The sequence below is a fragment of the Xenopus laevis genome, chromosome 8L (assembly GCF_017654675.1).
Source record: "Xenopus laevis strain J_2021 chromosome 8L, Xenopus_laevis_v10.1, whole genome shotgun sequence".
NCBI lineage: Eukaryota > Metazoa > Chordata > Amphibia > Anura > Pipidae > Xenopus > Xenopus laevis.
In genome coordinates, this window is record NC_054385.1 from 1632454 (window position 1) to 1656950 (window position 24497).

At 42.7% G+C, this 24497-nt stretch overlaps 4 protein-coding genes across 5 annotated transcripts; 3 read left to right on the forward strand and 1 right to left on the reverse strand.

Annotated features, from left to right (window-relative positions):
• Window positions 1-1629: 1629 nt before the first annotated feature.
• On the reverse strand, window positions 1630-21548 carry LOC108698123. Its single transcript, XM_041572266.1, has 13 exons — window positions 21390-21548; window positions 5602-5758; window positions 4629-4770; window positions 4407-4497; window positions 4159-4238; window positions 3980-4070; window positions 3581-3693; window positions 3328-3508; window positions 3008-3122; window positions 2665-2793; window positions 2451-2545; window positions 2237-2348; window positions 1630-1875 (listed from the first exon to the last, which is right to left on the reverse strand). The coding sequence occupies exons 1-13, from the start codon at window positions 21399-21401 to the stop codon at window positions 1721-1723; spliced, it is 1473 nt and encodes a 490-aa protein (XP_041428200.1). The 5' UTR covers window positions 21402-21548; the 3' UTR covers window positions 1630-1720.
• pole3.L (polymerase (DNA directed), epsilon 3, accessory subunit L homeolog) lies at window positions 6387-8236 on the forward strand. Of its 2 annotated transcripts, XM_018228793.2 has the most exons (5): window positions 6387-6547; window positions 6766-6846; window positions 6949-7034; window positions 7136-7254; window positions 7434-8236. In XM_018228793.2, the coding sequence occupies exons 2-5, from the start codon at window positions 6781-6783 to the stop codon at window positions 7604-7606; spliced, it is 444 nt and encodes a 147-aa protein (XP_018084282.1). In that variant the 5' UTR covers window positions 6387-6547; window positions 6766-6780; the 3' UTR covers window positions 7607-8236. The 2 variants fall into 2 exon arrangements, with proteins under 2 accessions (XP_018084282.1, XP_018084283.1); XM_018228794.2 differs by lacking the exon at window positions 6387-6547 and having other exon boundaries at window positions 6560-6846.
• alad.L (aminolevulinate dehydratase L homeolog) lies at window positions 9902-15418 on the forward strand. Its single transcript, NM_001092524.1, is given in 12 exon segments — window positions 9902-9937; window positions 11228-11351; window positions 12490-12540; window positions 12933-13029; window positions 13118-13253; window positions 13393-13476; window positions 13654-13742; window positions 13926-13981; window positions 14308-14395; window positions 14509-14595; window positions 14731-14860; window positions 14992-15418. Coding segments are annotated over 11 exon segments (993 nt in total). The 5' UTR covers window positions 9902-9937; window positions 11228-11238; the 3' UTR covers window positions 15054-15418.
• hdhd3.L (haloacid dehalogenase like hydrolase domain containing 3 L homeolog) lies at window positions 21421-24280 on the forward strand (the record flags this gene model as incomplete). Its single annotated transcript, NM_001095511.1, is given in 2 exon segments — window positions 21421-21501; window positions 23286-24280. A coding segment is annotated over 1 exon segment (735 nt). The 3' UTR covers window positions 24031-24280.
• Window positions 24281-24497: the final 217 nt, after the last annotated feature.

Here is a 24497-nt window from a genome sequence, read left to right on the forward strand (position 1 = left end):
TATACAGTGAAGGACATTTCCACGTGCCTAATAAGCTAAGGGAAACAATATGGCAGCTCCTACATATGTATAAATTATATAAACTCTTCTTTTCAATGATTATGTATGGCTTTTATCAAGGTTCTTGCCTTATTGCCCAAATTAGTGCATTTACCTGCCTCTCACCTTACAGACATGGTGTCCATTCTACAGACATGGTGGCTATTCTACAGAGCGCCAGGAATGAGCCAATGAGGAGAGCACAAGCTGTTTGTATAATGCAGTTTTTCTGGTTTGGCCAGTGAATATTTTAGACACCTGAACAGTGTGCAGCACTCATGTATATAACACCACCGAGTTTCTGCTTTAAATACTCCTTGTATTTAAATAATCTGGGGCATTTTTAGCATCTGAAGAATGGAGTGTGACTTGTATATTCCCAGTAGTAGTGTACCTGGCAAACTCCTCTTGCGTCTCACTGAACAGAGGCCCAACACCATCTCACATCACTATCTGGCCACTGAGCATCCGTCCTTCCATTTCACTGGCAGCTACTCCATCTGCTCTTACATTAGCACCTGGAGCCATTAAATCTGTCACAAACCTTTCCCATGAGATCATCTGAGCACCAGCACCACTCGACTCTTGTACTGCACAATTGGTTAGTCACTGTCACACTGACATGTATTTCTCTATACTTATAATATAAATGTACAGCTTACAGAGCTGCCATATTGATTCCCTTAGACAGTACAGTATGAGGGTATAGCTTATTGTGTGCCCAGAGCATTCCTTCTCTGTATATTTGTATTTATACATATGGGAGGAGGAGGTGCCATATTGATTCCCTTAGACAGTACAGTATGAGGGTATAGCTTATTGTGTGCCCAGAACATTCCTTCTCTGTATATTTGTATTTATACATATGGGAGGAGGGAGGTGCCATATTGATTCCCTTAGACAGTACAGTATGAGGGTATAGCTTATTGCAGAGATCCCCAACCAGTAGCTCGCGAGCAACATGTTGCTCACCAACCCCTTGGATGTTGCTCCCAGTGACCTCAAAGCAGGAGCTTATTTTTGAATTCCAGGCTTGGAGGCAAGTTTTGTTTGTATAAAACCAGGTGTACTGCCAAACAGAGCCTCAATGTAGGTTGACAATCCACATAGGGGCTACTAAATGGCCAATCTCAGCCCTTATTTGGCACCCCAAGAACATTTTTCATGCTTGTGTTGCTCCCCAACTCCTTTTACTTCTGAATGTTGCTCACGGGTTCAAAAGGTTGGGGTTCCCTGGCTTATTGTGTGCCCAGAACATTCCTTCTCTGTATATTTGTATTTATACATATGGGAGGAGGTGCCATATTGATTCCCTTAGACAGTACAGTATGAGGATATAGCTTATTGTGTGCCCAGAACATTCCTTCTCTGTATATTTGTATTTATACATATGGGAGGAGGAGGTGCCATATTGATTCCCTTAGACAGTACAGTATGAGGGTATAGCTTATTGTGTGCCCAGAACATTCCTTCAAACTGTGTAGCAAACTCTAGCCATACTGCTAATTAAGTCAAGCAATATGACAGCACCTACTCCCAGGAAAGACTCATCTGCTTGACACAGCTATGAAACTTGAGCTAACAATACAATACAATTTGTGTGTTGTTTATTTTTTTGTTGGTTTTGACAATATCAGATAGTAAATGACAGTATATGAGAGTAGGAGTATTGGGAGCCCCTTTAATTCTCAGTGTTCATTGGGGTTGGGGGAGGTGCATTTGGCTGTGGGGTTAGGGTTACTGGTTCCAGTGGTGCCTGGACGTCTTTGATTGCAGGTTTTGATGGATCAGTGGGTAGAGTTCCTGTATCTCCAAGAGTGTGTGTCTGTTGTAGCACTGTGGGACAGAACAATACCAGGGCAATGAGAATTAGAAGGCAGGTAACTAGGGACCCCCTGGCTTTGTGATTAGGCAGCCAAAGGTTTCCAATGGGAACGCTACCCAAAAACTGAAAGATCATTCTAAGCAACTTCCCAGTATCCATTCATTCCTCCCTCATGTGGTAACGGTCATTGTTATTGAAACCAGTATCACCCCAGCTGTTTACATTCACTGCACTGCTGGTTCTGACTCCTGAAGCAATGTTGCATACGGTAGCTGACCTGCTACACTATTTCAATAGTCAGAATTCAGCTGAATCTCCCACAGCTCTTGAGCAGGAATCTAATGGCAGGATCAAATGAAAAATTGTTCTGACCTTCCAGTCCCAGTGTGATGTCTGGAACATCGGGCCTGGAAGTGACGTCGGCATTAGCCTCCTCTCTCTGGGTTGCTGTTCCGCTCTCAGGTAATGAGTCCGTCCCTGCAGACTGATGCACAAAACTATGATCAGTAACTAATGGGACTCAGTGGACGGAGAAACATGGTGCAGTGTTATAATAAAGGAACCCGCGCTCTCATTACATACTCACTGATTGGTCAGATTCAGCCCAGGAGCCATGAGAGACACTTCCCAAGGATATGAGTCTCCTGCTCCTGTCAGAGCCACAGGCATAGGGTGTGGAACCTACAGGCACAGCACAGACACATGAAGCATGCTGGGATACTTAGCTGCACGCACGGAGGGCTCCACTTATAGCAGCAGCCCCACAACAAGAGAATAAATATATTCTGCTTCCTTTATACCTTCAAGTGAAGTTGTCATATTTTGTTTGTAGTAATCTCCATCGTAGGGGTAAAGCCGCAGATTCCCAATCACTCCCAGGGTCATCTGCTTGTAACTACTCAGTGTTTGCTCCTTGTAGGACTGGGGATCTGTATAGGAAGACAGAATACATTTGCCGCCTCTATGTTTCTGCCAATTCTGTATTCATATCTACCCCCAATGTATGTATATGGTGTAAGTGAAACCACTTTGTCTGTAATATTCACTGAAATGCAGCTCTGCTTCTTGCTTGTGGGCTTCGCACAGCACCAATCTGTAGGCTGCAATGTTTTAGATATTACTGATCTCTGACATGTGTGTTACCTTGGGCTTTCATTCGGCCGCTGTGCTTGGCCAGGCCCATGTATTTGTTCCACAGGTAATACTGGTTTCGTATGCTCTCCACTTTTATTTCCATGTCATTTAGAGCTTCCAGATGCTGAAAGGGAAGTGCAACAGGTGTTAATGTGTATGTGTAGAAATAACTCTGAAATAATAAAAACAATACTTGCCCTTGGTACCTGTATAATGTCACTGCTGTTCAATGGGAACGCAAGGGCGGTCTTACCCTCCCCACCTACAGTTATATCAGGGAGGTACAGATGGGATGTTTTATGGAGGTGTATGGGAGTTCCAGCTCTCACCTTATCATCCAGCTTGTACACAGGGCTTGCTCTTACTGCCCCCTGCTGGTGCTTGTCTTTAACACTATGCAGAACGACCCGTTGGTTCTCCACTTCTGGAGCGGACAGTGTTAAAGACCCGGTGTCGATATGCTGCCCATTATACCTCCCCTTGAACTCTAACATGCTCTCCGTGGCTGAGCTGACAGGAAAACACATAGGATTTAAGTGAAGTTTTATCACCATTTTCATACAACATGTGCGGCCATATTACCTGCCCGATGCTCTGCATTTCATGGATCCCCTGGCCGAGGGTTGGATGCAGGTCAGTGAGAGGTTATGAGGACACCCGCCTGTTGGAACTTGAGTCTTTCTTCTAAGTTTTGGCTTAGAAATAAAACAAGTAGGGTGATAAGGGTCATATTGAGTCACCCTAATTTTATATATTAGCAGGTATTATTTATTGCACTAAAATTCAGTGCCTCTTTAAAGTATAAATAAACCTCAACCATTGGGCACCAGGCCATGGACACCACATCCAATTAGCAAGGAAGATCTGTGCCCCTAACGATGCTCCCAGAAACCCCTATCTTCTTCCTGCTGATTCCCAGCACATGCTCTGGGCTGCTGTCATTTACCTGAGCTCAGGGACTAACTCTACTATCAGACTTACCACTTCAATGTCCCCGCTATCACCCCTCACATCTTTACATCGAAGTCTTTCCAATGTGAGCTCTGTTATTCCAACTCTGAGGGGCTTTAGTCTAGAGAGAAAACAGCAATCAGTTCAGAACCCAACAGTCTGTGCCCCAGTGCACTGCATCCCTGCTTTGCCTTGTACCCCCCACACACTTCTCTTCCTGTTTCTGTTGTGGGCACAGAGTGGTTGGCATCCATACCAAGGATGTGATTCTGTTCTCTGTAACATCAGGCTGAAAAAGAAATGCATTGTGGGTAGAAGCTCAGAGTAACAAAAGTCAGCAATGCTGATATATGGCAGCTCCCATTCCCACGTATACATAGAATACAGGGGAGACATGCCCTTCATATAGATATATAAAACTGCAGTAAGTAAAGGTCCCTGGCAATGTGGTACTCACTTTGTGTCTGGGAGAGGCCCTGTGCCCGACTGTTCTAGACCTTTTGGATTCGTTGTGTGAACTGACATTCGGGAGCATCTTCTTGGCAATGCTAGCAGCAAGGAATACCAAGGAAAAGTACTCACATTAGTGACTAATGGTGACTTGTAAATGTCTATATATCTATATATATATATATATATATCTATCTATATATATATATATATAGTGTTGTTGCCATACCTGCTGGAAGTCTTGTTGTAGAGTTTATAGAGCGCAGAGTACGACAGCCCTGCAAGTCTGATGGGAGAGACTGCATGCAAATGTCTGGCTATAGAGAGCGGGGGGCCAGGCATTGTGCTCACTGACAGCACAGGAAGCCCACCTGTTAGATCAACAAAGGCAGTGGTGTAAATATAGGGGGGCAGATCCTGTGCTTGGAGGTCAGTATGGTTCTACCATTTCCCTGCTTCTCCAACTAAACTTGTGGTCCTCCAACCTTAATGGGGGTTACAGAATGGCCAAGCAATTTTTGCTTGGTTTTCATTATTTATTTTTATAGTTTTAGAATTATTTGTCTTTTTCTTCTTCTTCTTTCCAGGATTCAAAAGCGGGTCAATGACCCCATCTACATCATACTAAAAGTCAACTCAAAGAGGCACACGGCCTGTTTAAATTCAGAAAGCTATATAATTATGTCTCCCCTGAGAAAGTAAATAAATATAATTCCTGTCTCTGTCTGGCAGAACAACAGTCCTGCCTTGCTTTATGGCAGGGAATTAAGAAATCAGGGCAATAGTATCATGTGAGAGAATCAGTTCACCTTTAGTGTCAAGGCACACAGGCAGATTCGGGGAGATTAGTCCCCCCCCCCGCCACAAATATCCTCTTCTTCGGGGAGACTAATCTCTCTGAACTGCCTCCCGCTGGCTAGAATGTAAATCGTCTGCAGGATGCCATTTGACTGGCGATTTAAATTTTAGCCAGTGGGAGGCAGTTTGGGGAGATTAGTCGCCCTGAAGAGGAGATTTGTCACCAGGCGACTAATCTCCCCGAATCTGCCTGTGTGCCGGACCCTTAGAGAACTGCTGGCTAGCCAGGATTGCCACTGATTTAGCTAGGAGAATGGAATAGATAAGCACATAACTATATAATCCCAATTATAATAATAAGAGCATGTGTACAGGAAGGAGAAGAAACAATAAGCTGCAGGTACCTTCCTCTGTACTGGCGGATCTCTGGCAATAGCCCAGGGGTCGGTAATGAGGGATCCCTCTGTCGATCCTGTGGAAGGAACCCCAGCACTGCGGGTGCTGACACACGGGCTCCTTACACATAGTCTCATCCAGTTCCATGTTGTGGCCAGAAGTGACCTGGAAAGAAAGCAGCAGTGTGTCAGCGATGTTGGGGTATAACCAAGACCAGGAAGAGCTTCTGCTACATTGTTTCAGGAGTCAGAAGCAGCGGTGCAGAGAATAGACACAGTCAGACACGAGTAGCAATGATACATAATGAGATTTGATTGACTCTGGTGAGCAGACACGACTCCTATAACAACTCACTCACCCTGATTAAATCTGGGGGAATATTCACTTTAAATATCGAGTCAGTTTTGTGCTTTCTCATTCTCCCACTCCATGCTCAGCTCAGAAGCCGGGGAGCCCACATGATTCACCCCAATATCTCCCTGCCCCGACTGATCAAACACGAAAAAAAACTTACCCTCTCCTGGTTACCATAACAACAGAGGACGCTTCCAGGGAGATTCTCAACAAACGTTCCAAGCCTCGTTCTGGTAGAGCTAGCTGCGCTACGTCTGACGCTTCTTGGGCCCTCAGGTTTACAGGATTGAGACGCGAGATATTTTCACTTTGCTTAAAACCCTTCACATCTGAATAAAAACCGCGCCATTTCCATCGTTGATTTTATATGGAGCAAGCACAGACACTTTTTTATGCCTATAGGTGGAATATGAGGCTTGAGGGAGGGAGCGAGCATTGGAACGCAAGCTGGAACGCATTGTGGGAGTCGCGAAAGGGGAGGTGCCTTTTCAGCCATGTGGTTGTGGCGACGTTTGGCTGGAAGGCGGGAAGTGGAGTGAGAGGAAGAGCTCGGTTGTTTATTTTTCCTGTCAGTGAGGGGCTCCGAAGTGTGGCCCTAAGGTGCAATAGGGTGTCTAAATTGGATTTAGTACTGTTGGACTACAGCTCCCAGTAGCCTCTGCAAACTCCTTTTTTTTTTTTCCTTCTTATAAATGAAACCAGTTCTGAGCAGGGGATGGTGGGAGTTGTAGGCCAATAACAAGTAAAGCAACTGCCACAATCCTGTGTCAGATCCCAGCCAATAGTAACCCAGATCCTGTCCCTTTTCTTCCTTCCAGCTGTAGCCAAGTGCAATGGCCGAGAGACCCGAAGATCTCAACTTGCCCAACGCCGTGGTCACGCGGATCATTAAGGAGGCTGTAAGTGACCAGCCTTAGCTGTCTGTCCTGATGCCTGTACAACCGCCATATCTGTATATCACTAAATCTGCTTCTTCTCAACCCACTTGTCTTCTCTTCCAGCTCCCAGAAGGGGTTAATATCTCCAAAGAAGCGCGCAGTGCAATATCCCGGGCGGCCAGTGTCTTTGTACTGTATGCGACATCTTGGTAAGGATCCTCCTCCCATATGTATAAATACAAATATACAGAGAAAGAAACAATACTGGGTTATTATTCTTAGACTTTCTGTGCTTCTCTACTCCCTGCAGTGCCAATAACTTCGCCATGAAGGGGAAGCGCAAGACTCTCAATGCGAGTGATGTTTTGGCTGCGATGGAAGAGATGGAATTCCAGCGATTTCTTACACCTCTGAAAGAATCCTTGGAAGGTACCAGCCTCCTCCTACTACTACCACCACCGCCCTGCTTAGTGCCCCGCTTGGGTGTTACGTATATATCTGATACCCACCTTGTCTATGCTAGTGTTTGACTGTGATATTGCCGTGTTTGTGTAGAGCCAAAACCCCCCAGTTTACAAGCAGTGCATCTAATTGTCCTGTCCCTCCAGTTTACAGGCAGGATCAGAAAGGTAAGAAAGAGGCCACAGAGCAGAAGAAGAAAGACAAGGAGAAAAAGGCCGACTCTGAGGATCAGGACAAGAGCCGGGAAGAGGAGAACGAGGAGGAAGATGAGAAGATGGAAGAAGATGAAGTAGTGGAAGAGGAGGAAGTTGAGAACTGACCACAAGACAACATGACGGAACTTTGTGGCCCCTCCCTGGGGGTCCTTGTTTTGCCGTGTCACATGATTTTGCTTCCTATACAATGAGATTTAGGGTAGGACTACACGGCCGACTTGGATGCGTTTCCGTCGGATCCGACGCTGGGCGACAAAACGCCCGCGTCAAGTCAGATGCGACGGGAAACGAGGTAATTAGTACAAGTGTCGCAGCGTTCGTCCGATGCGACACAACTGTCAGATGCAGTGGCAGCATGCAGTGTTTGCATACGAACGCTCCGACACCATGCAACTTTTGTATTAATTACCTTGTTTCCCATCGCATCCGACTTGACGCGGGCGTTTTGTCGAGCATTGTCGGATCTGACGGTAACGCATCCAAGTCGGCCTTGTAGTCCTACCCTTAAGGTTGGATTTATTTACTGCATCGCTGCCAAAGAGGTTGCACCACTATTACCCTCCAACCCAAGGGCTGTGGGTGCTTATTCTCTCCTGGGCCTGCCCTGTGCTGTTAGATGGCAGCCCTCCTATGGTTTACATGTGGCACAGTGCCAGGCGGGCAGCTCTATACCCAGTGTGATGGGAGTCGTTGTATATCAGTGGAGATTGTGATATTAAATGTTTCTTTTGTTACACATGCTGCTTTTTTTCTGAGTACTGACCTGGGCATGGGCACGCGTAGGTGGGCATCATAGGAATCTCCTCCTGAATCCCTATTAATGTGTGTATACTGTTGTGCTTATTATTTAGATTTCTCTTATGGAAATAACCCCCATGGTAAAGGCTAAAACCCCCTAATGTGCCCCCCTTGCAGGCCGTTTAATTGCACAGATGCCGTGTTTCCTGGAATGTGCATGTCATTCTCTCCAGGCAAATGTGCAGTGACAGCCGATCATGGGAAACTGGCACACAGGGGGCGGTTTATCATAACAAACTGTTCTCTGGCTCCGCGCCCATAAATTGCTCCAGTTAAACAGACCAGATATAATGTATTGGGATTGGGAAGGAGTCACGATGTGTCGGAGGATTTCTGGAATAAGTCCTGCTTCTGTGCCTTCTTTATGTTCAGTAGCTATCATGTTGCTAGGGTCCAATTTACCATAGCAACCAGGTAGTGGTGTGACTGACTAAAAGATGAATAGAAAGTAACAATGACTGGAGCCTCGTGGAATCCTATTGTTGCCGTTGCTATGGTGTGGGTGGGGAAGGAGATGGATCGTATTGTTGCTCAGGTGCAGCTACTGGATAACGGAAAAAACATGAGTGGGGGGTTTTCAGGCTCCCCAACTTGCAATGTTTATGAAATCTATGGAGACCCACTATTACTCCAGGCCCCCCTGCACTTGTGGGGTCCACACCCCCTTTTGTTCTGCCATTGGCCCTGGTGTTGAGTAATCTTCAATCACTGTGTATTTAGATCTTATATGAGCAGTAGGGGACACAACCCAGGGGCCCTGATGTCTAATGTGCCTGAATAGCCCTGGGGGTACATGTGCCAGATTAGCTCCACTGGCTGCGGTTACCCACACTGATCTGGTCGGTGCCTAGTGTTGCCACATGGCCGGTATTTAACTGGTCTGGCCGGTAAAAATGATGGCTGATCCCAATGTTATTAATAGGGAAAAAAGATAAATATATAGGAAGGTCAGTGATCCCAATGTTATTAATAGGGAATAAAGATAAATATATAGGAAGGTCAGTGATCCCAATGTTATTAATAGGGAATAAAGATAAATATATAGGAAGGTCAGTGATCCCACTGTTATTAATAGGGAATAAAGATAAATATATAGGAAGGTCAGTGATCCCACTGTTATTAATAGGGAATAAAGATAAATATATAGGAAGGTCAGTGATCCCAATGTTATTAATAGGGAATAAAGATAAATATATAGGAAGGTCAGTGATCCCAATGTTATTAATAGGGAAAAAAGATAAATATATAGGAAAGCCACTATTTTTTTCCGGAAAAGGTGGCAACCCTATCGGTGCCTGCTGTCCCATCCTTCACGTTCGCGCTAGTTTTTGTTGTTGAGGGCATAAAGGGCGCAGCTCTGGGGACGCAAAGTCATCAGATTCATTCAATTAACCGCTTTCCTAAAGGAAATACTAATAATGAAGGTTCTCAACATGAAGCGCAATATTCAGCAGGGTATCCCTAAAGCTGTGTTACTCATATTGTGTCACTAGGTGGTGCCCGCGCACCTACACTACTGGGGGCGTGGTTTGGGCTCCGCTTCCTGGTCACATGGTGGAAGTCTGTGCATGTGGGACATAGAGGACATAGAGCAGCAGTAGCGCAGAGAGATCAGAAGTCACTGGCCAGTTGGAGAGGTGAGTGTGCTGTGTATGGGGACTGGGGAGAGCACAGGACTTGCACTTTCAGCCAGAGGGCTTCTGGGAGTTGTACTTTTACACCATATGGGGTGCCATATCATTTTGAGGGTTTTTCCACTGCTCCCATATTTGACCCTCGGTGCAGTTACTCACTGGGGCTCATTTATCAACACTGGGCAAATTTGCCCATGGGCTGTTACCTATAGCAACCAATCAGTGATTAGCTTTTTAAAGGCAGCTGCAAGTAGATCAATGTATGTAGCAATCTGATTGGTTATAGCCCATGGGCAAACTTGCCCTGTGTTGATAAATGACTAACACTAATGACTACACAGCTGATGAATGGCAGAGCTCATGGTTATATCCACAAGTCATAAAGCTCTCTGATTGGTTGCCACTTGCCCGGTATTTTACAGTCCTGGCCGGTAAAAATGATGGCTGGTCCCAATGTTATTAATAGGGAAAAAGTTAAATATATAGGAAGGCCGGTATTTTTTTTCTGGAAAATGTGGCAAACCTAAACGATTCCCAGCTCCCCAGAACAGCATGACAGGTTACAGGAAGGAACAACAGTAACAATAAAAGGTCTGGTTCTGACTTCTGAAACAATGTAGTGTGTGAGGTATCCCCCCAGGTCTGTCAATCAGCTGCAACATTGTTTCAAGAGTCGGATCCAGCAGTGCAGAGCCTGGGAGCTGTGGGTAGCAGTCACAACCAGACCCACGCAGGCACTTTTATTGCCTCCCATGTTGCCCCCTTATGAGATATACCGGGAGAAAGCAATTTGCGTGGGACTCAGCATTTCTCTTATCTGAACACTGGGCAGGACCTTTCCCTGGGAGACTGAGATAGTGACACCAGGTCCCTCACACCCCTCCTATCCCCTGCAACTGGTATGCTCCTGCCGACTCCATGGGGGGTGGGGTGTTGTATAAATGTTACATGCTCCTCTCCACTGAATGTAAGCTCTTGTGCCCAATAGCTAGCTTGGATTTCATACTCCTCTCTCCAAGCCTGGCATTTAACGTGCCATCTGGTTGCTAGGATCCCACATTCCCTGGGCAGATTAGAGGTAACACCAATATGCCAAGGCCACTGCCAGTGTTTACTGTCTGTGACGGGCACTCGTGGGGGTGAAGAGGAGGCAGAAGAAGGGTAAATAACTCATTGGTCTGTATCAAGAAGGAATATATAAATATAAAAAGGACAAATAACTACAGAGATAACAGCGCTGTGAATGTGATAAAGGGTAACTAATGCTGCCATTCAATCTCTTCTGCTCTTTAGAGTGTGACAATATGCAGGCAGACTCCATCCTACACAGCGGCTATTTCCACCCTGTGCTCCGGGCCTGGCAGAGCACTGCTACCAGTCTAGATGCCAACAACCTCATGTACCCCATCTTTATCACGTAAGCACAACTGTGTCCTGATGCTGTACCTTGTGTTATGTCACTGATGATGGGAATGAATAAACACCAGAATGTTGATGAATGATTGGTGAGCTATTTAATGCATATCCCCCAGTACTTACCCAGGAACAGAGCTCTGATTCTCTGTACTTCCTATTCCTGGGCTGCTCTCTTTCCCATGGTCAGACAGGAACCTCCCCCTGGGTAAGTGAATCCAATCTCCCCCAGTACTTACCCAGGCACAGAGCTCTGATTCTCTGTACTTCCTGCTCCTGGGCTGTTCTCTTTCCCATGGTCAGACAGGAACCTCCCCCTGGGTAAGTGAATCCAATCTCCCCCAGTACTTACCCAGGCACAGAGCTCTGATTCTCTGTATTTCCTGCTCCTGGGCTGTTCTCTTTCCCATGGTCAGACAGGAACCTGCCCCTGGGTAAGTGAATCCAATCTCCCCCAGTACTTACCCAGGTACAGAGCTCTGATTCCCAGTACTTCCTGCTCCTGGGCTGTTCTCTTTCCCATGGTCAGACAGGAACCTCCCCCTGGGTAAGTGAATCCAATCTCCCCCAGTACTTACCCAGGTACAGAGCTCTGATTCTCTGTACTTCCTGCTCCTGGGCTGCTCTCTTTCCCATGGTCAGACAGGAACCTCCCCCTGGGTAAGCGAATCCAATCTCCCCCAGTACTTACCCAGGTACAGAGCTCTGATTCTCTGTACTTCCTGCTCCTGGGCTGTTCTCTTTCCCATGGTCAGACAGGAACCTTCCCCTGGGTAAGTGAATCCAATCTCCCCCAGTACTTACCCAGGTACAGAGCTCTGATTCTCTGTACTTCCTGCTCCTGGGCTGTTCTCTTTCCCATGGTCAGACAGGAACCTCCCCCTGGGTAAGTGAATCCAATCTCCCCCAGTACTTACCCAGGTACAGAGCTCTGACTCTCTGTACTTCCTGCTCCTGGGCTGCTCTCTTTCCCATGGTCAGACAGGAACCTCCCCCTGGGTAAATGAATCCAATCTCCCCCAGTACTTACCCAGGTACAGAGCTCTGATTCTTTGTACTTCCTGCTCCTGGGCTGTTCTCTTTCCCATGGTCCTATTAAAGCAAGGACGATTGTTATTTTGTTGCTGTTTTTGTGGTTTCAGGGATAACTCGGATGCTGTTGAGGACATTCCCAGCTTGCCAGGCCAAGCCAGGTAGGTTATTGGGGGATATTATGGTCTTGTTGGCACTTTTCCCCTCACACAGCTTAGCCAATAGGATTTTATATCAGTAATATCTAACATTTGATAGGCTGCTCCAGGTGCACGTTTGGAGGCCTAACAGAGAGTACAACTTTTTACTCATTATTCATTTGTGTGGAGGAGGCCCATTAGTAATTTGGTGCATGGGGGCATAATGTGTCCTGCATTTCCTGTTCACAGTAGATTGCAAGCTTTTGTGTAAGCTCCCGTGAACAAAATCTGCACTTCTAAGGGATTTATGCCAGGGCAGGTGTAAGGGGGGAAGCCACAGATCCATGGTCCACGGTGCCAGTCAGCTGAAGGTTCTGGATCTTTCCATAAGAGATTGTGTTCTCTCCCTGCAGGTATGGGGTAAACCAGTTGGATGTCTTGCTGCGCCCTCTGGTGGACAATGGGCTGAAGTGCGTGCTGATCTTCGGGGTCCCAAGCAGAGTCACTAAGGTACGTTGTGTATATACACGAGACTTGTATGTTACATTATGGCTGTAACTGTCAGTTTTAGACACTACCATTTGTGTTTTCTCTCCAGGATGACCGTGGCTCCGCAGCAGACGCAGACGACACGCCGGCCATATTGGCCATACGGAGGATTCGGGAAAAGTTCCCCCAGCTGCTCGTTGCATGTGATGTTTGCCTTTGTCCCTATACATCTCATGGGCACTGTGGTGAGAGCTCTGCTTCCTTCCTTATATAAACTACATCTCCCAGAATCCTCAGACAGCCCCTGGGAGTTATTCGAATCTTCTCTCCTTTCGTTATTGCTGTTTGTCTCAGTTGCCTCTTTTATGTCTTCCCCAACTGCAGGGATTCTACGAGAAGATGGCAGCATACAGAATGAGAGCAGCTGCCAGAGATTAGCAGAAGTGGCCCTTGCTTATGCCCGTGCAGGTAATTGTATGGGGCCCCTATTCATGACTGGGTCTCATGCTGCTGTGGGATTTGAACGGAAGTTAAGGGCATGTAATTGGGGCTAATTCCATAAATAACTACAATGTATGGCCAATTGAGTGCAGCAGAATGCATCCAGGTGGCATTGAACTTTAAGTCTCTGTTACTGTGTACCAGGCTGTCACATCGTTGCACCTTCAGACATGATGGATGGACGAATTGGCGCCATAAAGCAGGCTCTGATCTCCAATGACCTGGGAAACAAGGTATGTATCCATTCTGGGTTTTTATATTTCATGTGCAGGGGGAAGCAATTTCCTGTTGTGCACCTCCGTCTTCCTGCTTGGAATGTGGCATAGAAAGAGGAAGCAGGTGCCGCGGGATATGCCTTCCCCCATATAGTACTTTGTGCTGCTGCCAATGCACTAAATCTATGAATTTTCCCGCAGGTGTCCGTCATGAGTTACAGCGCCAAATTCGCCTCCTGCTTTTATGGGCCGTTTAGGTAAGTTTTGTTTGCCCTTTAGCTTCGAGGCCCATGTGCTGTGACTTCCTGCTTCAATAAACTGGAGCGGCTGCAGGAGAAATGACATTGCAGCAGGGTAAAGGTGCTTGATGGAGCCACTAGAGGGAGCTCCTCTGTCCATAGACATGAATGCAGTTGGAGAACCCCCAGATGCAAATTCTGCCCCCAAGAGAGTGGATGTGTGATACCCCAGCTCTGCATATGTAACACTGTTTAGTAGATCCTTCCCCAACTGCTGCATGTAGTTGGAATATAGAATTGTCATTGGGCTGGTCACTATGATGCTCATGTTTGTTCTATTAAAGGGACGCCGCGCAGTCCAAACCCGCCTTTGGTGATCGTAAATGTTACCAACTTCCACCTGGTGCCAGGGGCCTCGCCCTCCGGTCAGTGGTAAGTAGCCATTGGTCCATGAATTGGTGTGTGTAGAAAGGCTCAGTGGTGGAGGGTTCTCTTTCCTTCTTCAGGTTCTGCCCCCTCTCACCCTCTTACTCTCACCTGTGCAGGACCGGGATGTGCGTGAAGGGGCAGACATGCTGATGGTGAAGCCGGGGATGCCATATTTGGATCTGGTCAGAGACGTCAAGGACAAGGTGAGGGGCAATGCTTATGGAATTGTCCAGCCTGTTATGCACAGGATGCTCTGCAGCTACTCAGTCAATATAATACCCTGTCTATCTGCAGCTCTGATTGAATAGTCACTTCTTGTATCTCCTCTTGTCTCCCAGCACCCTGCTCTCCCATTGGCTGTGTACCATGTGTCTGGAGAATATGCCATGTTGTGGCACGGGGCGCAGGCTAATGCTTTTGACCTTAAGGTAGCCGTACTGGAAGCGATGACTGGATTCCGGAGAGCCGGTGAGTGCCTGTTTAATAGGATTACTTCCCCTTTATTTCTGACTACAGTCTCTTCTGTGTTGTGATCCCATGTTTCTGCCTCCCCATTGGTTAATAAATCTGTCATTCATGTATCTGCCTTTCCATTGCAGGAGCGGATATCATCATCACCTACTACACCCCCCAGCTCCTCAACTGGATAAAGGAAAGATAAACCTGCTTCCCAAATAACCCCCTCTTCCCACCCCCCGAAAAAAGCCATATTCAATAAATAACCATATGTTGGTACCCCCAGGTGGGCCTGGGAAAAAAGACATGCATGTTGATGAAGCTTCTGACCTCCTGTTTGTGTATACCTCTGTACAGCGCCGGGGCAGTGTATTTGGGCCGATTCCTCACTGCACAGACTTCCAACAACCCCACTGACCCAGCCCAGAATCTCACTGCCACAGGCCAACAATTCATTTCTATGTCACACAGTTGGATCTAATCTCTGGACCTTTTATAAAGCCACCTGCACAGCAGTCCTATGTACTGTGTTTTAATGAGAACAAATACAAATAAACCCAGTTGTCTTTATGTCTCTGCCCTTGTGTCTGTTATATTGTATCTCTGGCCTCAGACTCTGGAGTCACGTGCAGCAGTGCTGTTGGTATGAAAGCTGGTGCCCAATGGGATGATTCCAGCACAGAAGTTGTAGGTGCCACCCACTGCAGGGAGACAGGGCAATGCAGGGAGACACTGATTGAAGTGTTATTGAGTCTATAGAGTCACCAGTAGGGTTGCCTCCTTTTCTGGAAAAAAATACCAGCCTTCCTATATATTTATCTTTATTCCCTATTAATAACATTGGGATCACTGACCTTCCTATATATTTATCTTTATTCCCTATTAATAACATTGGGATCACTGACCTTCCTATATATTTATCTTTATTCCCTATTAATAACATTGGGATCACTGACCTTCCTATATATTTATCTTTATTCCCTATTAATAACATTGGGATCACTGACCTTCCTATATATTTATCTTTATTCCCTATTAATAACATTGGGATCACTGACCTTCCTATATATTTATCTTTATTCCCTATTAATAACATTGGGATCACTGGCCTTCCTATATATTTATCTTTATTCCCTATTAATAACATTGGGATCACTGGCCTTCCTATATATTTATCTTTATTCCCTATTAATAACATTGGGATCACTGAGCTTCCTATATATTTATCTTTATTCCCTATTAATAACATTGGGATCACTGACCTTCCTATATATTCTCTTTATTCCTATTAATAACATTGGGATCACTGACCTTCCTATATATTTATCTTTATTCCTATTAATAACATTGGGATCACTGACCTTCCTAGATATTTATCTTTATTCCCTATTAATAACATTGGGATCACTGACCTTCCTATATATTTATCTTTATTCCCTATTAATAACATTGGGATCACTGACCTTCCTATATATTTCTCTTTATTCCCTATTAATAACATTGGGATCACTGGCCTTCCTATATATTTATCTTTATTCCCTATTAATAACATTGGATCCACTGGCCTTCCTATATATTTATCTTTATTCCCTATTAATAACATTGGGATCACTGACCTTCCTATATATTTCTCTTTATTCCCTATTAATAACATTGGATCACTGACCTTCCTATATATTTCTCTTTATTCCCTATTAATACATTGGGATCACTGACCTTCCTATATATTTATCTTTATTCCCTATTAATACATTGGGATCACTGACCTTCCTTTATATTTATCTTTATTCCCTATTAATAAACATTGGGATCACTGACCTTCCTTTATATTTATCTTTATTCCCTATTAATAACATTGGGATCACTGACCTTCCTATATATTTCTCTTTATTCCCTATTAATAACATTGGGATCACTGACCTTCCTATATATTTCTCTTTATTCCTATTAATAACATTGGGATCACTGACCTTCCTATATATTTATCTTTATTCCCTATTAATAACATTGGGATCACTGACCTTCCTATATATTTATCTTTATTCCCTATTAATAACATTGGGATCACTGACCTTCCTATATATTTATTTTATTCCCTATAATAACATTGGGATCACTGACCTTCCTATATATTTATCTTTATTCCCCTATTAATAACATTGGGATCACTGACCTTCCTATATATTTATCTTTATTCCCTATTAATAACATTGGATCACTGACCTTCCTATATATTTATCTTTATTCCCTATTAATAACATTGGGATCACTGACCTTCCTATATATTTATCTTTATTCCCTATTAATAACATTGGGATCACTGACCTTCCTATATATTTCTCTTTATTCCTATTAATAACATTGGGATCACTGACCTTCCTATATATTTATCTTTATTCCCTATTAATAACATTGGGATCACTGACCTTCCTATATATTTTCTTTATTCCCTAATAATAACATTGGGATCACTGGCCTTCCTATATATTTATCTTTATTCCCTAATTAATAACATTGGATCACTGGCCTTCCTATATATTTATCTTTATTCCCTATTAATAACATTGGGATCACTGACCTTCCTATATATTATCTTTATTCCCTATTAATAACATTGGGATCACTGACCTTCCTATATATTTATCTTTATTCCTATTAATAACATTGGGATCACTGACCTTCCTATATATTTATCTTTATTCCCTATTAATAACATTGGGATCACTGACCTTCCTATATATTTATCTTTATTCCTATTAATAACATTGGGATCACTGACCTTCCTATATATTAATCTTTATTCCCTATTAATAACATTGGGATCACTGACCTTCCTATATATTTATCTTTATTCCCTATTAATAACATTGGGATCACTGACCTTCCTATATATTTATCTTTATTCCCTATTAATAACATTGGGATCACTGACCTTCCTATATATTTATCTTTATTCCCTATTAATAACATTGGGATCACTGGCCTTCCTTATATTTATCTTTATTCCCTATTAATAACATTGGGATCACTGACCTTCCTATATATTTATCTTTATTCCCTATTAATAACATTGGGATCACTGACCTTCCTATATATTTCTCTTTATTCCCTATTAATAACATTGGGATCACTGACCTTCCTATATATTTCTCTTTATTCCCTATTAATAACATTGGGATCACTGACCTTCCTATATATTTCTCTTTATTCCCTATTAATAACATTGGGATCACTGACCTTCCTATATATTTCTCTTTATTCCCTATTAATAACATTGGGATCACTGACCTTCCTATATATTTCTCTTTATTCCCTATTAATAACATTGGGATCCTGACCTTCCTATATATTTCTCTTTATTCCCTATTAATAACATTGGGATCACCGACCTTCCTATATATTTATCTTTATTCCCTATTAATAACATTGGGATCACTGACCTTCCTATATATTTATCTTTATTCCCTATTAATAACATTGGGATCACTGGCCTTCCTATATATTTATCTGTATTCCCTATTAATAACATTGGGATCACTGACCTTCCTATATATTTATCTTTATTCCCTATTAATAACATTGGGATCACTGACCTTCCTTTATATTTATCTTTATTCCCTATTAATAACATTGGGATCACTGACCTTCCTATATATTTATCTTTATTCCCTATTAATAACATTGGGATCACTGACCTTCCTATATATTTATCTTTATTCCCTATTAATAACATTGGGATCACTGACCTTCCTATATATTTATCTTTATTCCCTATTAATAACATTGGTATCACTGACCTTCCTATATATTTATCTTTATTCCCTATTAATAACATTGGGATCACTGAGCTTCCTATATATTTATCTTTATTCCCTATTAATAACATTGGGATCACTGACCTTCCTATATATTTATCTGTATTCCCTATTAATAACATTGGGATCACTGGCCTTCCTATATATTTATCTGTATTCCCTATTAATAACATTGGGATCACTGACCTTCCTATATATTTATCTTTATTCCCTATTAATAACATTGGGATCACTGACCTTCCTTTATATTTATCTTTATTCCCTATTAATAACATTGGGATCACTGACCTTCCTATATATTTATCTTTATTCCCTATTAATAACATTGGGATCACTGACCTTCCTATATATTTATCTTTATTCCCTATTAATAACATTGGGATCACTGACCTTCCTATATATTTCTCTTTATTCCTATTAATAACATTGGGATCACTGACCTTCCTATATATTTCTCTTTATTCCCTATTAATAACATTGGGATCACTGACCTTCCTATATATTTCTCTTTATTCCTATTAATAACATTGGGATCACTGACCTTCCTATATATTTCTCTTTATTCCCTATTAATAACATTGGGATCACTGACCTTCCTATATATTTCTCTTTATTCCCTAATAATAACATTGGGATCACTGGCCTTCCTATATATTTATCTTTATTCCCTATTAATAACATTGGGATCACTGGCCTTCCTATATATTTATCTTTATTCCCTATTAATAACATTGGGATCACTGGCCTTCCTATATATTTCTCTTTATTCCCTAATAATAACATTGGGATCACTGACCTTCCTATATATTTATCTTTATTCCCTATTAATAACATTGGGATCACTGACCTTCCTATATATTTATCTTTATTCCCTATTAATAACATTGGTATCACTGACCTTCCTATATATTTATCTTTATTCCCTATTAATAACATTGGGATCACTGAGCTTCCTATATATTTATCTGTATTCCCTATTAATAACATTGGGATCACTGGCCTTCCTATATATTTATCTGTATTCCCTATTAATAACATTGGGATCACTGACCTTCCTATATATTTATCTGTATTCCCTATTAATAACATTGGGATCACTGACCTTCCTATATATTTATCTTTATTCCCTATTAATAACATTGGGATCACTGACCTTCCTTTATATTTATCTTTATTCCCTATTAATAACATTGGGATCACTGACCTTCCTATATATTTATCTTTATTCCCTATTAATAACATTGGGATCACCGACCTTCCTATATATTTATCTTTATTCCCTATTAATAACATTGGGATCACCGACCTTCCTATATATTTATCTGTATTCCCTATTAATAACATTGGGATCACTGGCCTTCCTATATATTTATCTGTATTCCCTATTAATAACATTGGGATCACTGACCTTCCTATATATTTCTCTTTATTCCCTATTAATAACATTGGGATCACTGACCTTCCTATATATTTCTCTTTATTCCTATTAATAACATTGGGATCACTGACCTTTCCTATATATTGGTCTCTTTATTCCCTATTAATAACATTGGGAATCACTGACCTTCCTATATATTTATCTTTATTCCCTATTAATAACATTGGATCACTGACCTTCCTATATATTTTCTTTATTCCTATTAATAACATTGGGATCACTGACCTTCCTATATATTTCTCTTTATTCCCTAATAATAACATTGGGATCACTGACCTTCCTATATATTTCTCTTTATTCCCTAATAATAACATTGGGATCACTGGCCTTCCTATATATTTATCTTTATTCCCTATTAATAACATTGGGATCACTGACCTTCCTATATATTTATCTTTATTCCCTATTAATAACATTGGGATCACTGACCTTCCTATATATTTATCTTTATTCCCTATTAATAACATTGGGATCACTGACCTTCCTATATATTTATCTTTATTCCCTATTAATAACATTGGGATCACTGGCCTTCCTATATATTTATCTTTATTCCCTATTAATAACATTGGGATCACTGGCCTTCCTATATATTTCTCTTTATTCCCTATTAATAACATTGGGATCACTGACCTTCCTATATATTTATCTTTATTCCCTATTAATAACATTGGGATCACTGACCTTCCTATATATTTATCTTTATTCCCTATTAATAACATTGGGATCACTGACCTTCCTATATATTTATCTTTATTCCCTATTAATAACATTGGGATCACTGACCTTCCTATATATTTATCTTTATTCCCTATTAATAACATTGGGATCACTGGCCTTCCTATATATTTATCTTTATTCCCTATTAATAACATTGGGATCACTGACCTTCCTATATATTTATCTTTATTCCCTATTAATAACATTGGGATCACTGACCTTCCTATATATTTATCTTTATTCCTATTAATAACATTGGGATCACTGAGCTCCCTATATATGTATATAATCAGCAGCAGGAATAAGTAGATGACAGTGAATATATGAGGGGTAAGAGGGAGATGAACCCCAGTAGTAGTAGATAAATATGAGGGGTGATTAAGATTATAGGGAGAGCTGCTGTTGTTGTTATGTGAGAGGAGGAATAACCCGGACACTGGAGGCTCTGGGACAATCATGTGAATCCTTATTTAGTTATTATTATATTACTATTATTATTCTTGCCATTAGGTTCCAGCGGGAGAGCGGAGCCTCCATTAAATACTCCCAGTCCAAGGCCGCTACTCACCTTTCCCCACATGCACAGCCTCGGGGCGGAACCTTCTTGCTCAACGCGTGTTTCTCTGCTCGGGGACGGGAGGAAGAAACGGACCTGGAGCTGCCCTTGTGTTTCCCTTCCGGTGAGTGGGAACGAGGGTGTGAATGGGCTGTGAGCTTTACACTTGTGTTAGTTGTCCCACCAAGGTGGCAGTATATGGACGTTTAATAGACGGGTAACAGCAGTGACATGGCACTTGCCTTCTTTCTATCCCTGTGTTTTGTCCCATATGGTGATAACAGACCCACCCAGGCACCTTCCATTTCGCCACCCTGTATGTGGGGCTGCAGCTAGAGCCCAGCACTGTTATTATCAGCTGGCATCTAACTGTAAGCTCTTGGGCTCCACTTCCTGTCCCTTGGGGGAAGCCTGACACTGAGAGAGGGGGCAGGGAGGGCATCAGTGTTGCTACATAATTAAAGTTGAGTGGCATTTCCATGGCAGCTGAATCACCCACAATGTGTTCCGCATTTAATCACAGCCTTGGTATCCCCTGCAGTCTCAGCGCCAAGGGAAAGCACCACAAGGGTTCTTATGTGTTCCCAAGGGATCAACCCTTCCCTCAACTGACACCCTATAGACTGGCACAGCCACCGAAAGCAGAGAGCAAATAGATATCGTTTATTGGGGAACTGACAGTTTAATGTGGCACTTAATGTTTCTCTATTCTATTCTTGTATAAAGTGGTCACTGTCTGTTGCCCTTAGGGGGTTTCTTAACTGTGTTCTGTGATTTTTGTGGGTTTCCCGTAATTTAAAAAAAAAAAACTTTTTGCCCCTACAGATACACATGTCTGTTATGCACATAAATAACAGCAGGGTCTATTGTACAAATCACAGGGGGATTCTGGTAATTCTTCTCTTCAACTTCCATTTACAGTTTAATGCCTTTTATTATCATATGCCTTCTTATTGCAACATAACCTCTGTATATTTGTATTTATACACATGGGAGGAGGAGATGCCATATTGATTCCCTTAGACAGTACAGTATGAGGGTATAGCTTATTGTGTGCCCAGAACATTCCTTCTCTGTATATTTGTATTTATACATATGGGAGGAGGAGGTGCCATATTGATTCCCTTAGACAGTACAGTATGAGGGTATAGCTTATTGTGTGCCCAGAACATTCCTTCTCTGTATATTTGTATTTATACATATGGGAGGAGGTGCCATATTGATTCCCTTAGACAGTACAGTATGAGGGTATAGCTTATTGTGTGCCCAGAACATTCCTTCTCTGTATATTTGTATTTATACATATGGGAGGAGGAGGTGCCATATTGATTCCCTTAGACAGTACAGTATGAGGGTATAGCTTATTGTGTGCCCAGAACATTCCTTCTCTGTATATTTGTATTTATACATATGGGAGGAGGTGCCATATTGATTCCCTTAGACAGTACAGTATGAGGGTATAGCTTATTGTGTGCCCAGAACATTCCTTCTCTGTATATTTGTATTTATACATATGGGAGGAGGGAGGTGCCATATTGATTCCCTTAGACAGTACAGTATGAGGGTATAGCTTATTGTGTGCCCAGAACATCCCTTCTCTGTATATTTGTATTTATACATATGGGAGGAGGAGGTGCCATATTGATTCCCTTAGACAGTACAGTATGGGGGTATAGCTTATTGTGTGCCCAGAACATCCCTTCTCTGTATATTTGTATTTATACATATGGGAGGAGGAGGTGCCATATTGATTCCCTTAGACAGTACAGTATGGGGGTATAGCTTATTGTGTGCCCAGAACATTCCTTCTCTGTATATTTGTGTAAAAAATCTCTGAAATGGAACTATTTTCCCCAAACATTTGGCTCTGACCCTCCTCTAACTACTCTCTCTCTGTTTCTGGAGCAGCCAATGAAAGATGAGCTTGCGGCTGATAACGTGGGACGTGAAAGACACCCTGTTGCGGGTCCGTGTGCCAGTGGGGCAGCAGTATTATGCTGAAGCCAAGAAGCGAGGCCTCTGTGTGAACCCCGGCACCTTGGAGACATCTTTCCGCAATGCCTACCGATCTCACAGCCGTCTCTTCCCAAACTACGGGTTGGCACAGGGCATGAGCTCCCGGCAGTGGTGGCTGGATGTGGTGTTACAGACATTCCGACTTTCTGGCATTGAGGATTCTGACACCGTTCAGTCCCTGGCCAAACAGCTGTACCAAGACTTCTCCACTGCCCACAACTGGGCATTGGTACCAGGAGCCAGGGAGGCACTAGATTCCTGCACAAATCTGGGGCTCAGGATGGCAGTTATCTCTAATTTTGACAGGAGGCTGGAGGAGCTGCTGAGACAGTGCTGTCTGGAGAGATACTTTGATTTTGTAGTCACCGCTGAGAGTGCAGGCGTTGCTAAACCCCACCTGGGCATATTTCATAAGGCTCTGAGCTTGGCCAAAGTGCCGCCCCACCAAGCCGTGCACGTGGGGGACGATTATGTGAATGACTATTGTGCAGCAAGGATGGTGGGAATGCACAGCTACCTCATTCATCCAAAGACTCCCCCCAAACTGCAGTGGAACATCCCAGAGGAACATGTAATCCAGTCCCCTGAGCAGCTCATTCCCAAACTGGTAGGGGTTCTAAAGAACTCAATGACCTAGTTATACCATGTGATTTGTGCCAATCAAATTATGGGCAAGTGGGAGGGGCCTTTAAAGGTGTTGTTCCACCTTTGAGTAAACTTTTAATATGATGTAGAGATTGATATTGATTGAGACAATTTGCAATTGGTCTTTATTTTTTGTGATTTATTTTTAATTATTCCCCTTTTTGTTCAGAGACTTTGCAGTTTTGAATTTCAGCAGGAGAGGACCTGAATTTTAAAATAACTAATTAAAAGTAGCAATAAAATTGTAGCCTCACAAAACAGTTGTTTTTTTTTCTCTGCTCGGGTCAGTGACCTGCATTCGAAAGTTGGAAATAGTCAGAAGAAGAAGACAAATAATTGCATAACTATAAAAAATATAAATAATAAAGACATTCTATTATATTCTAAAAGTTAACTTAAAGGGGAACCACCTCTTAAAGAAGCAGTGTACATGGGGGAGTTTCTCAAATTTAGGTGGGT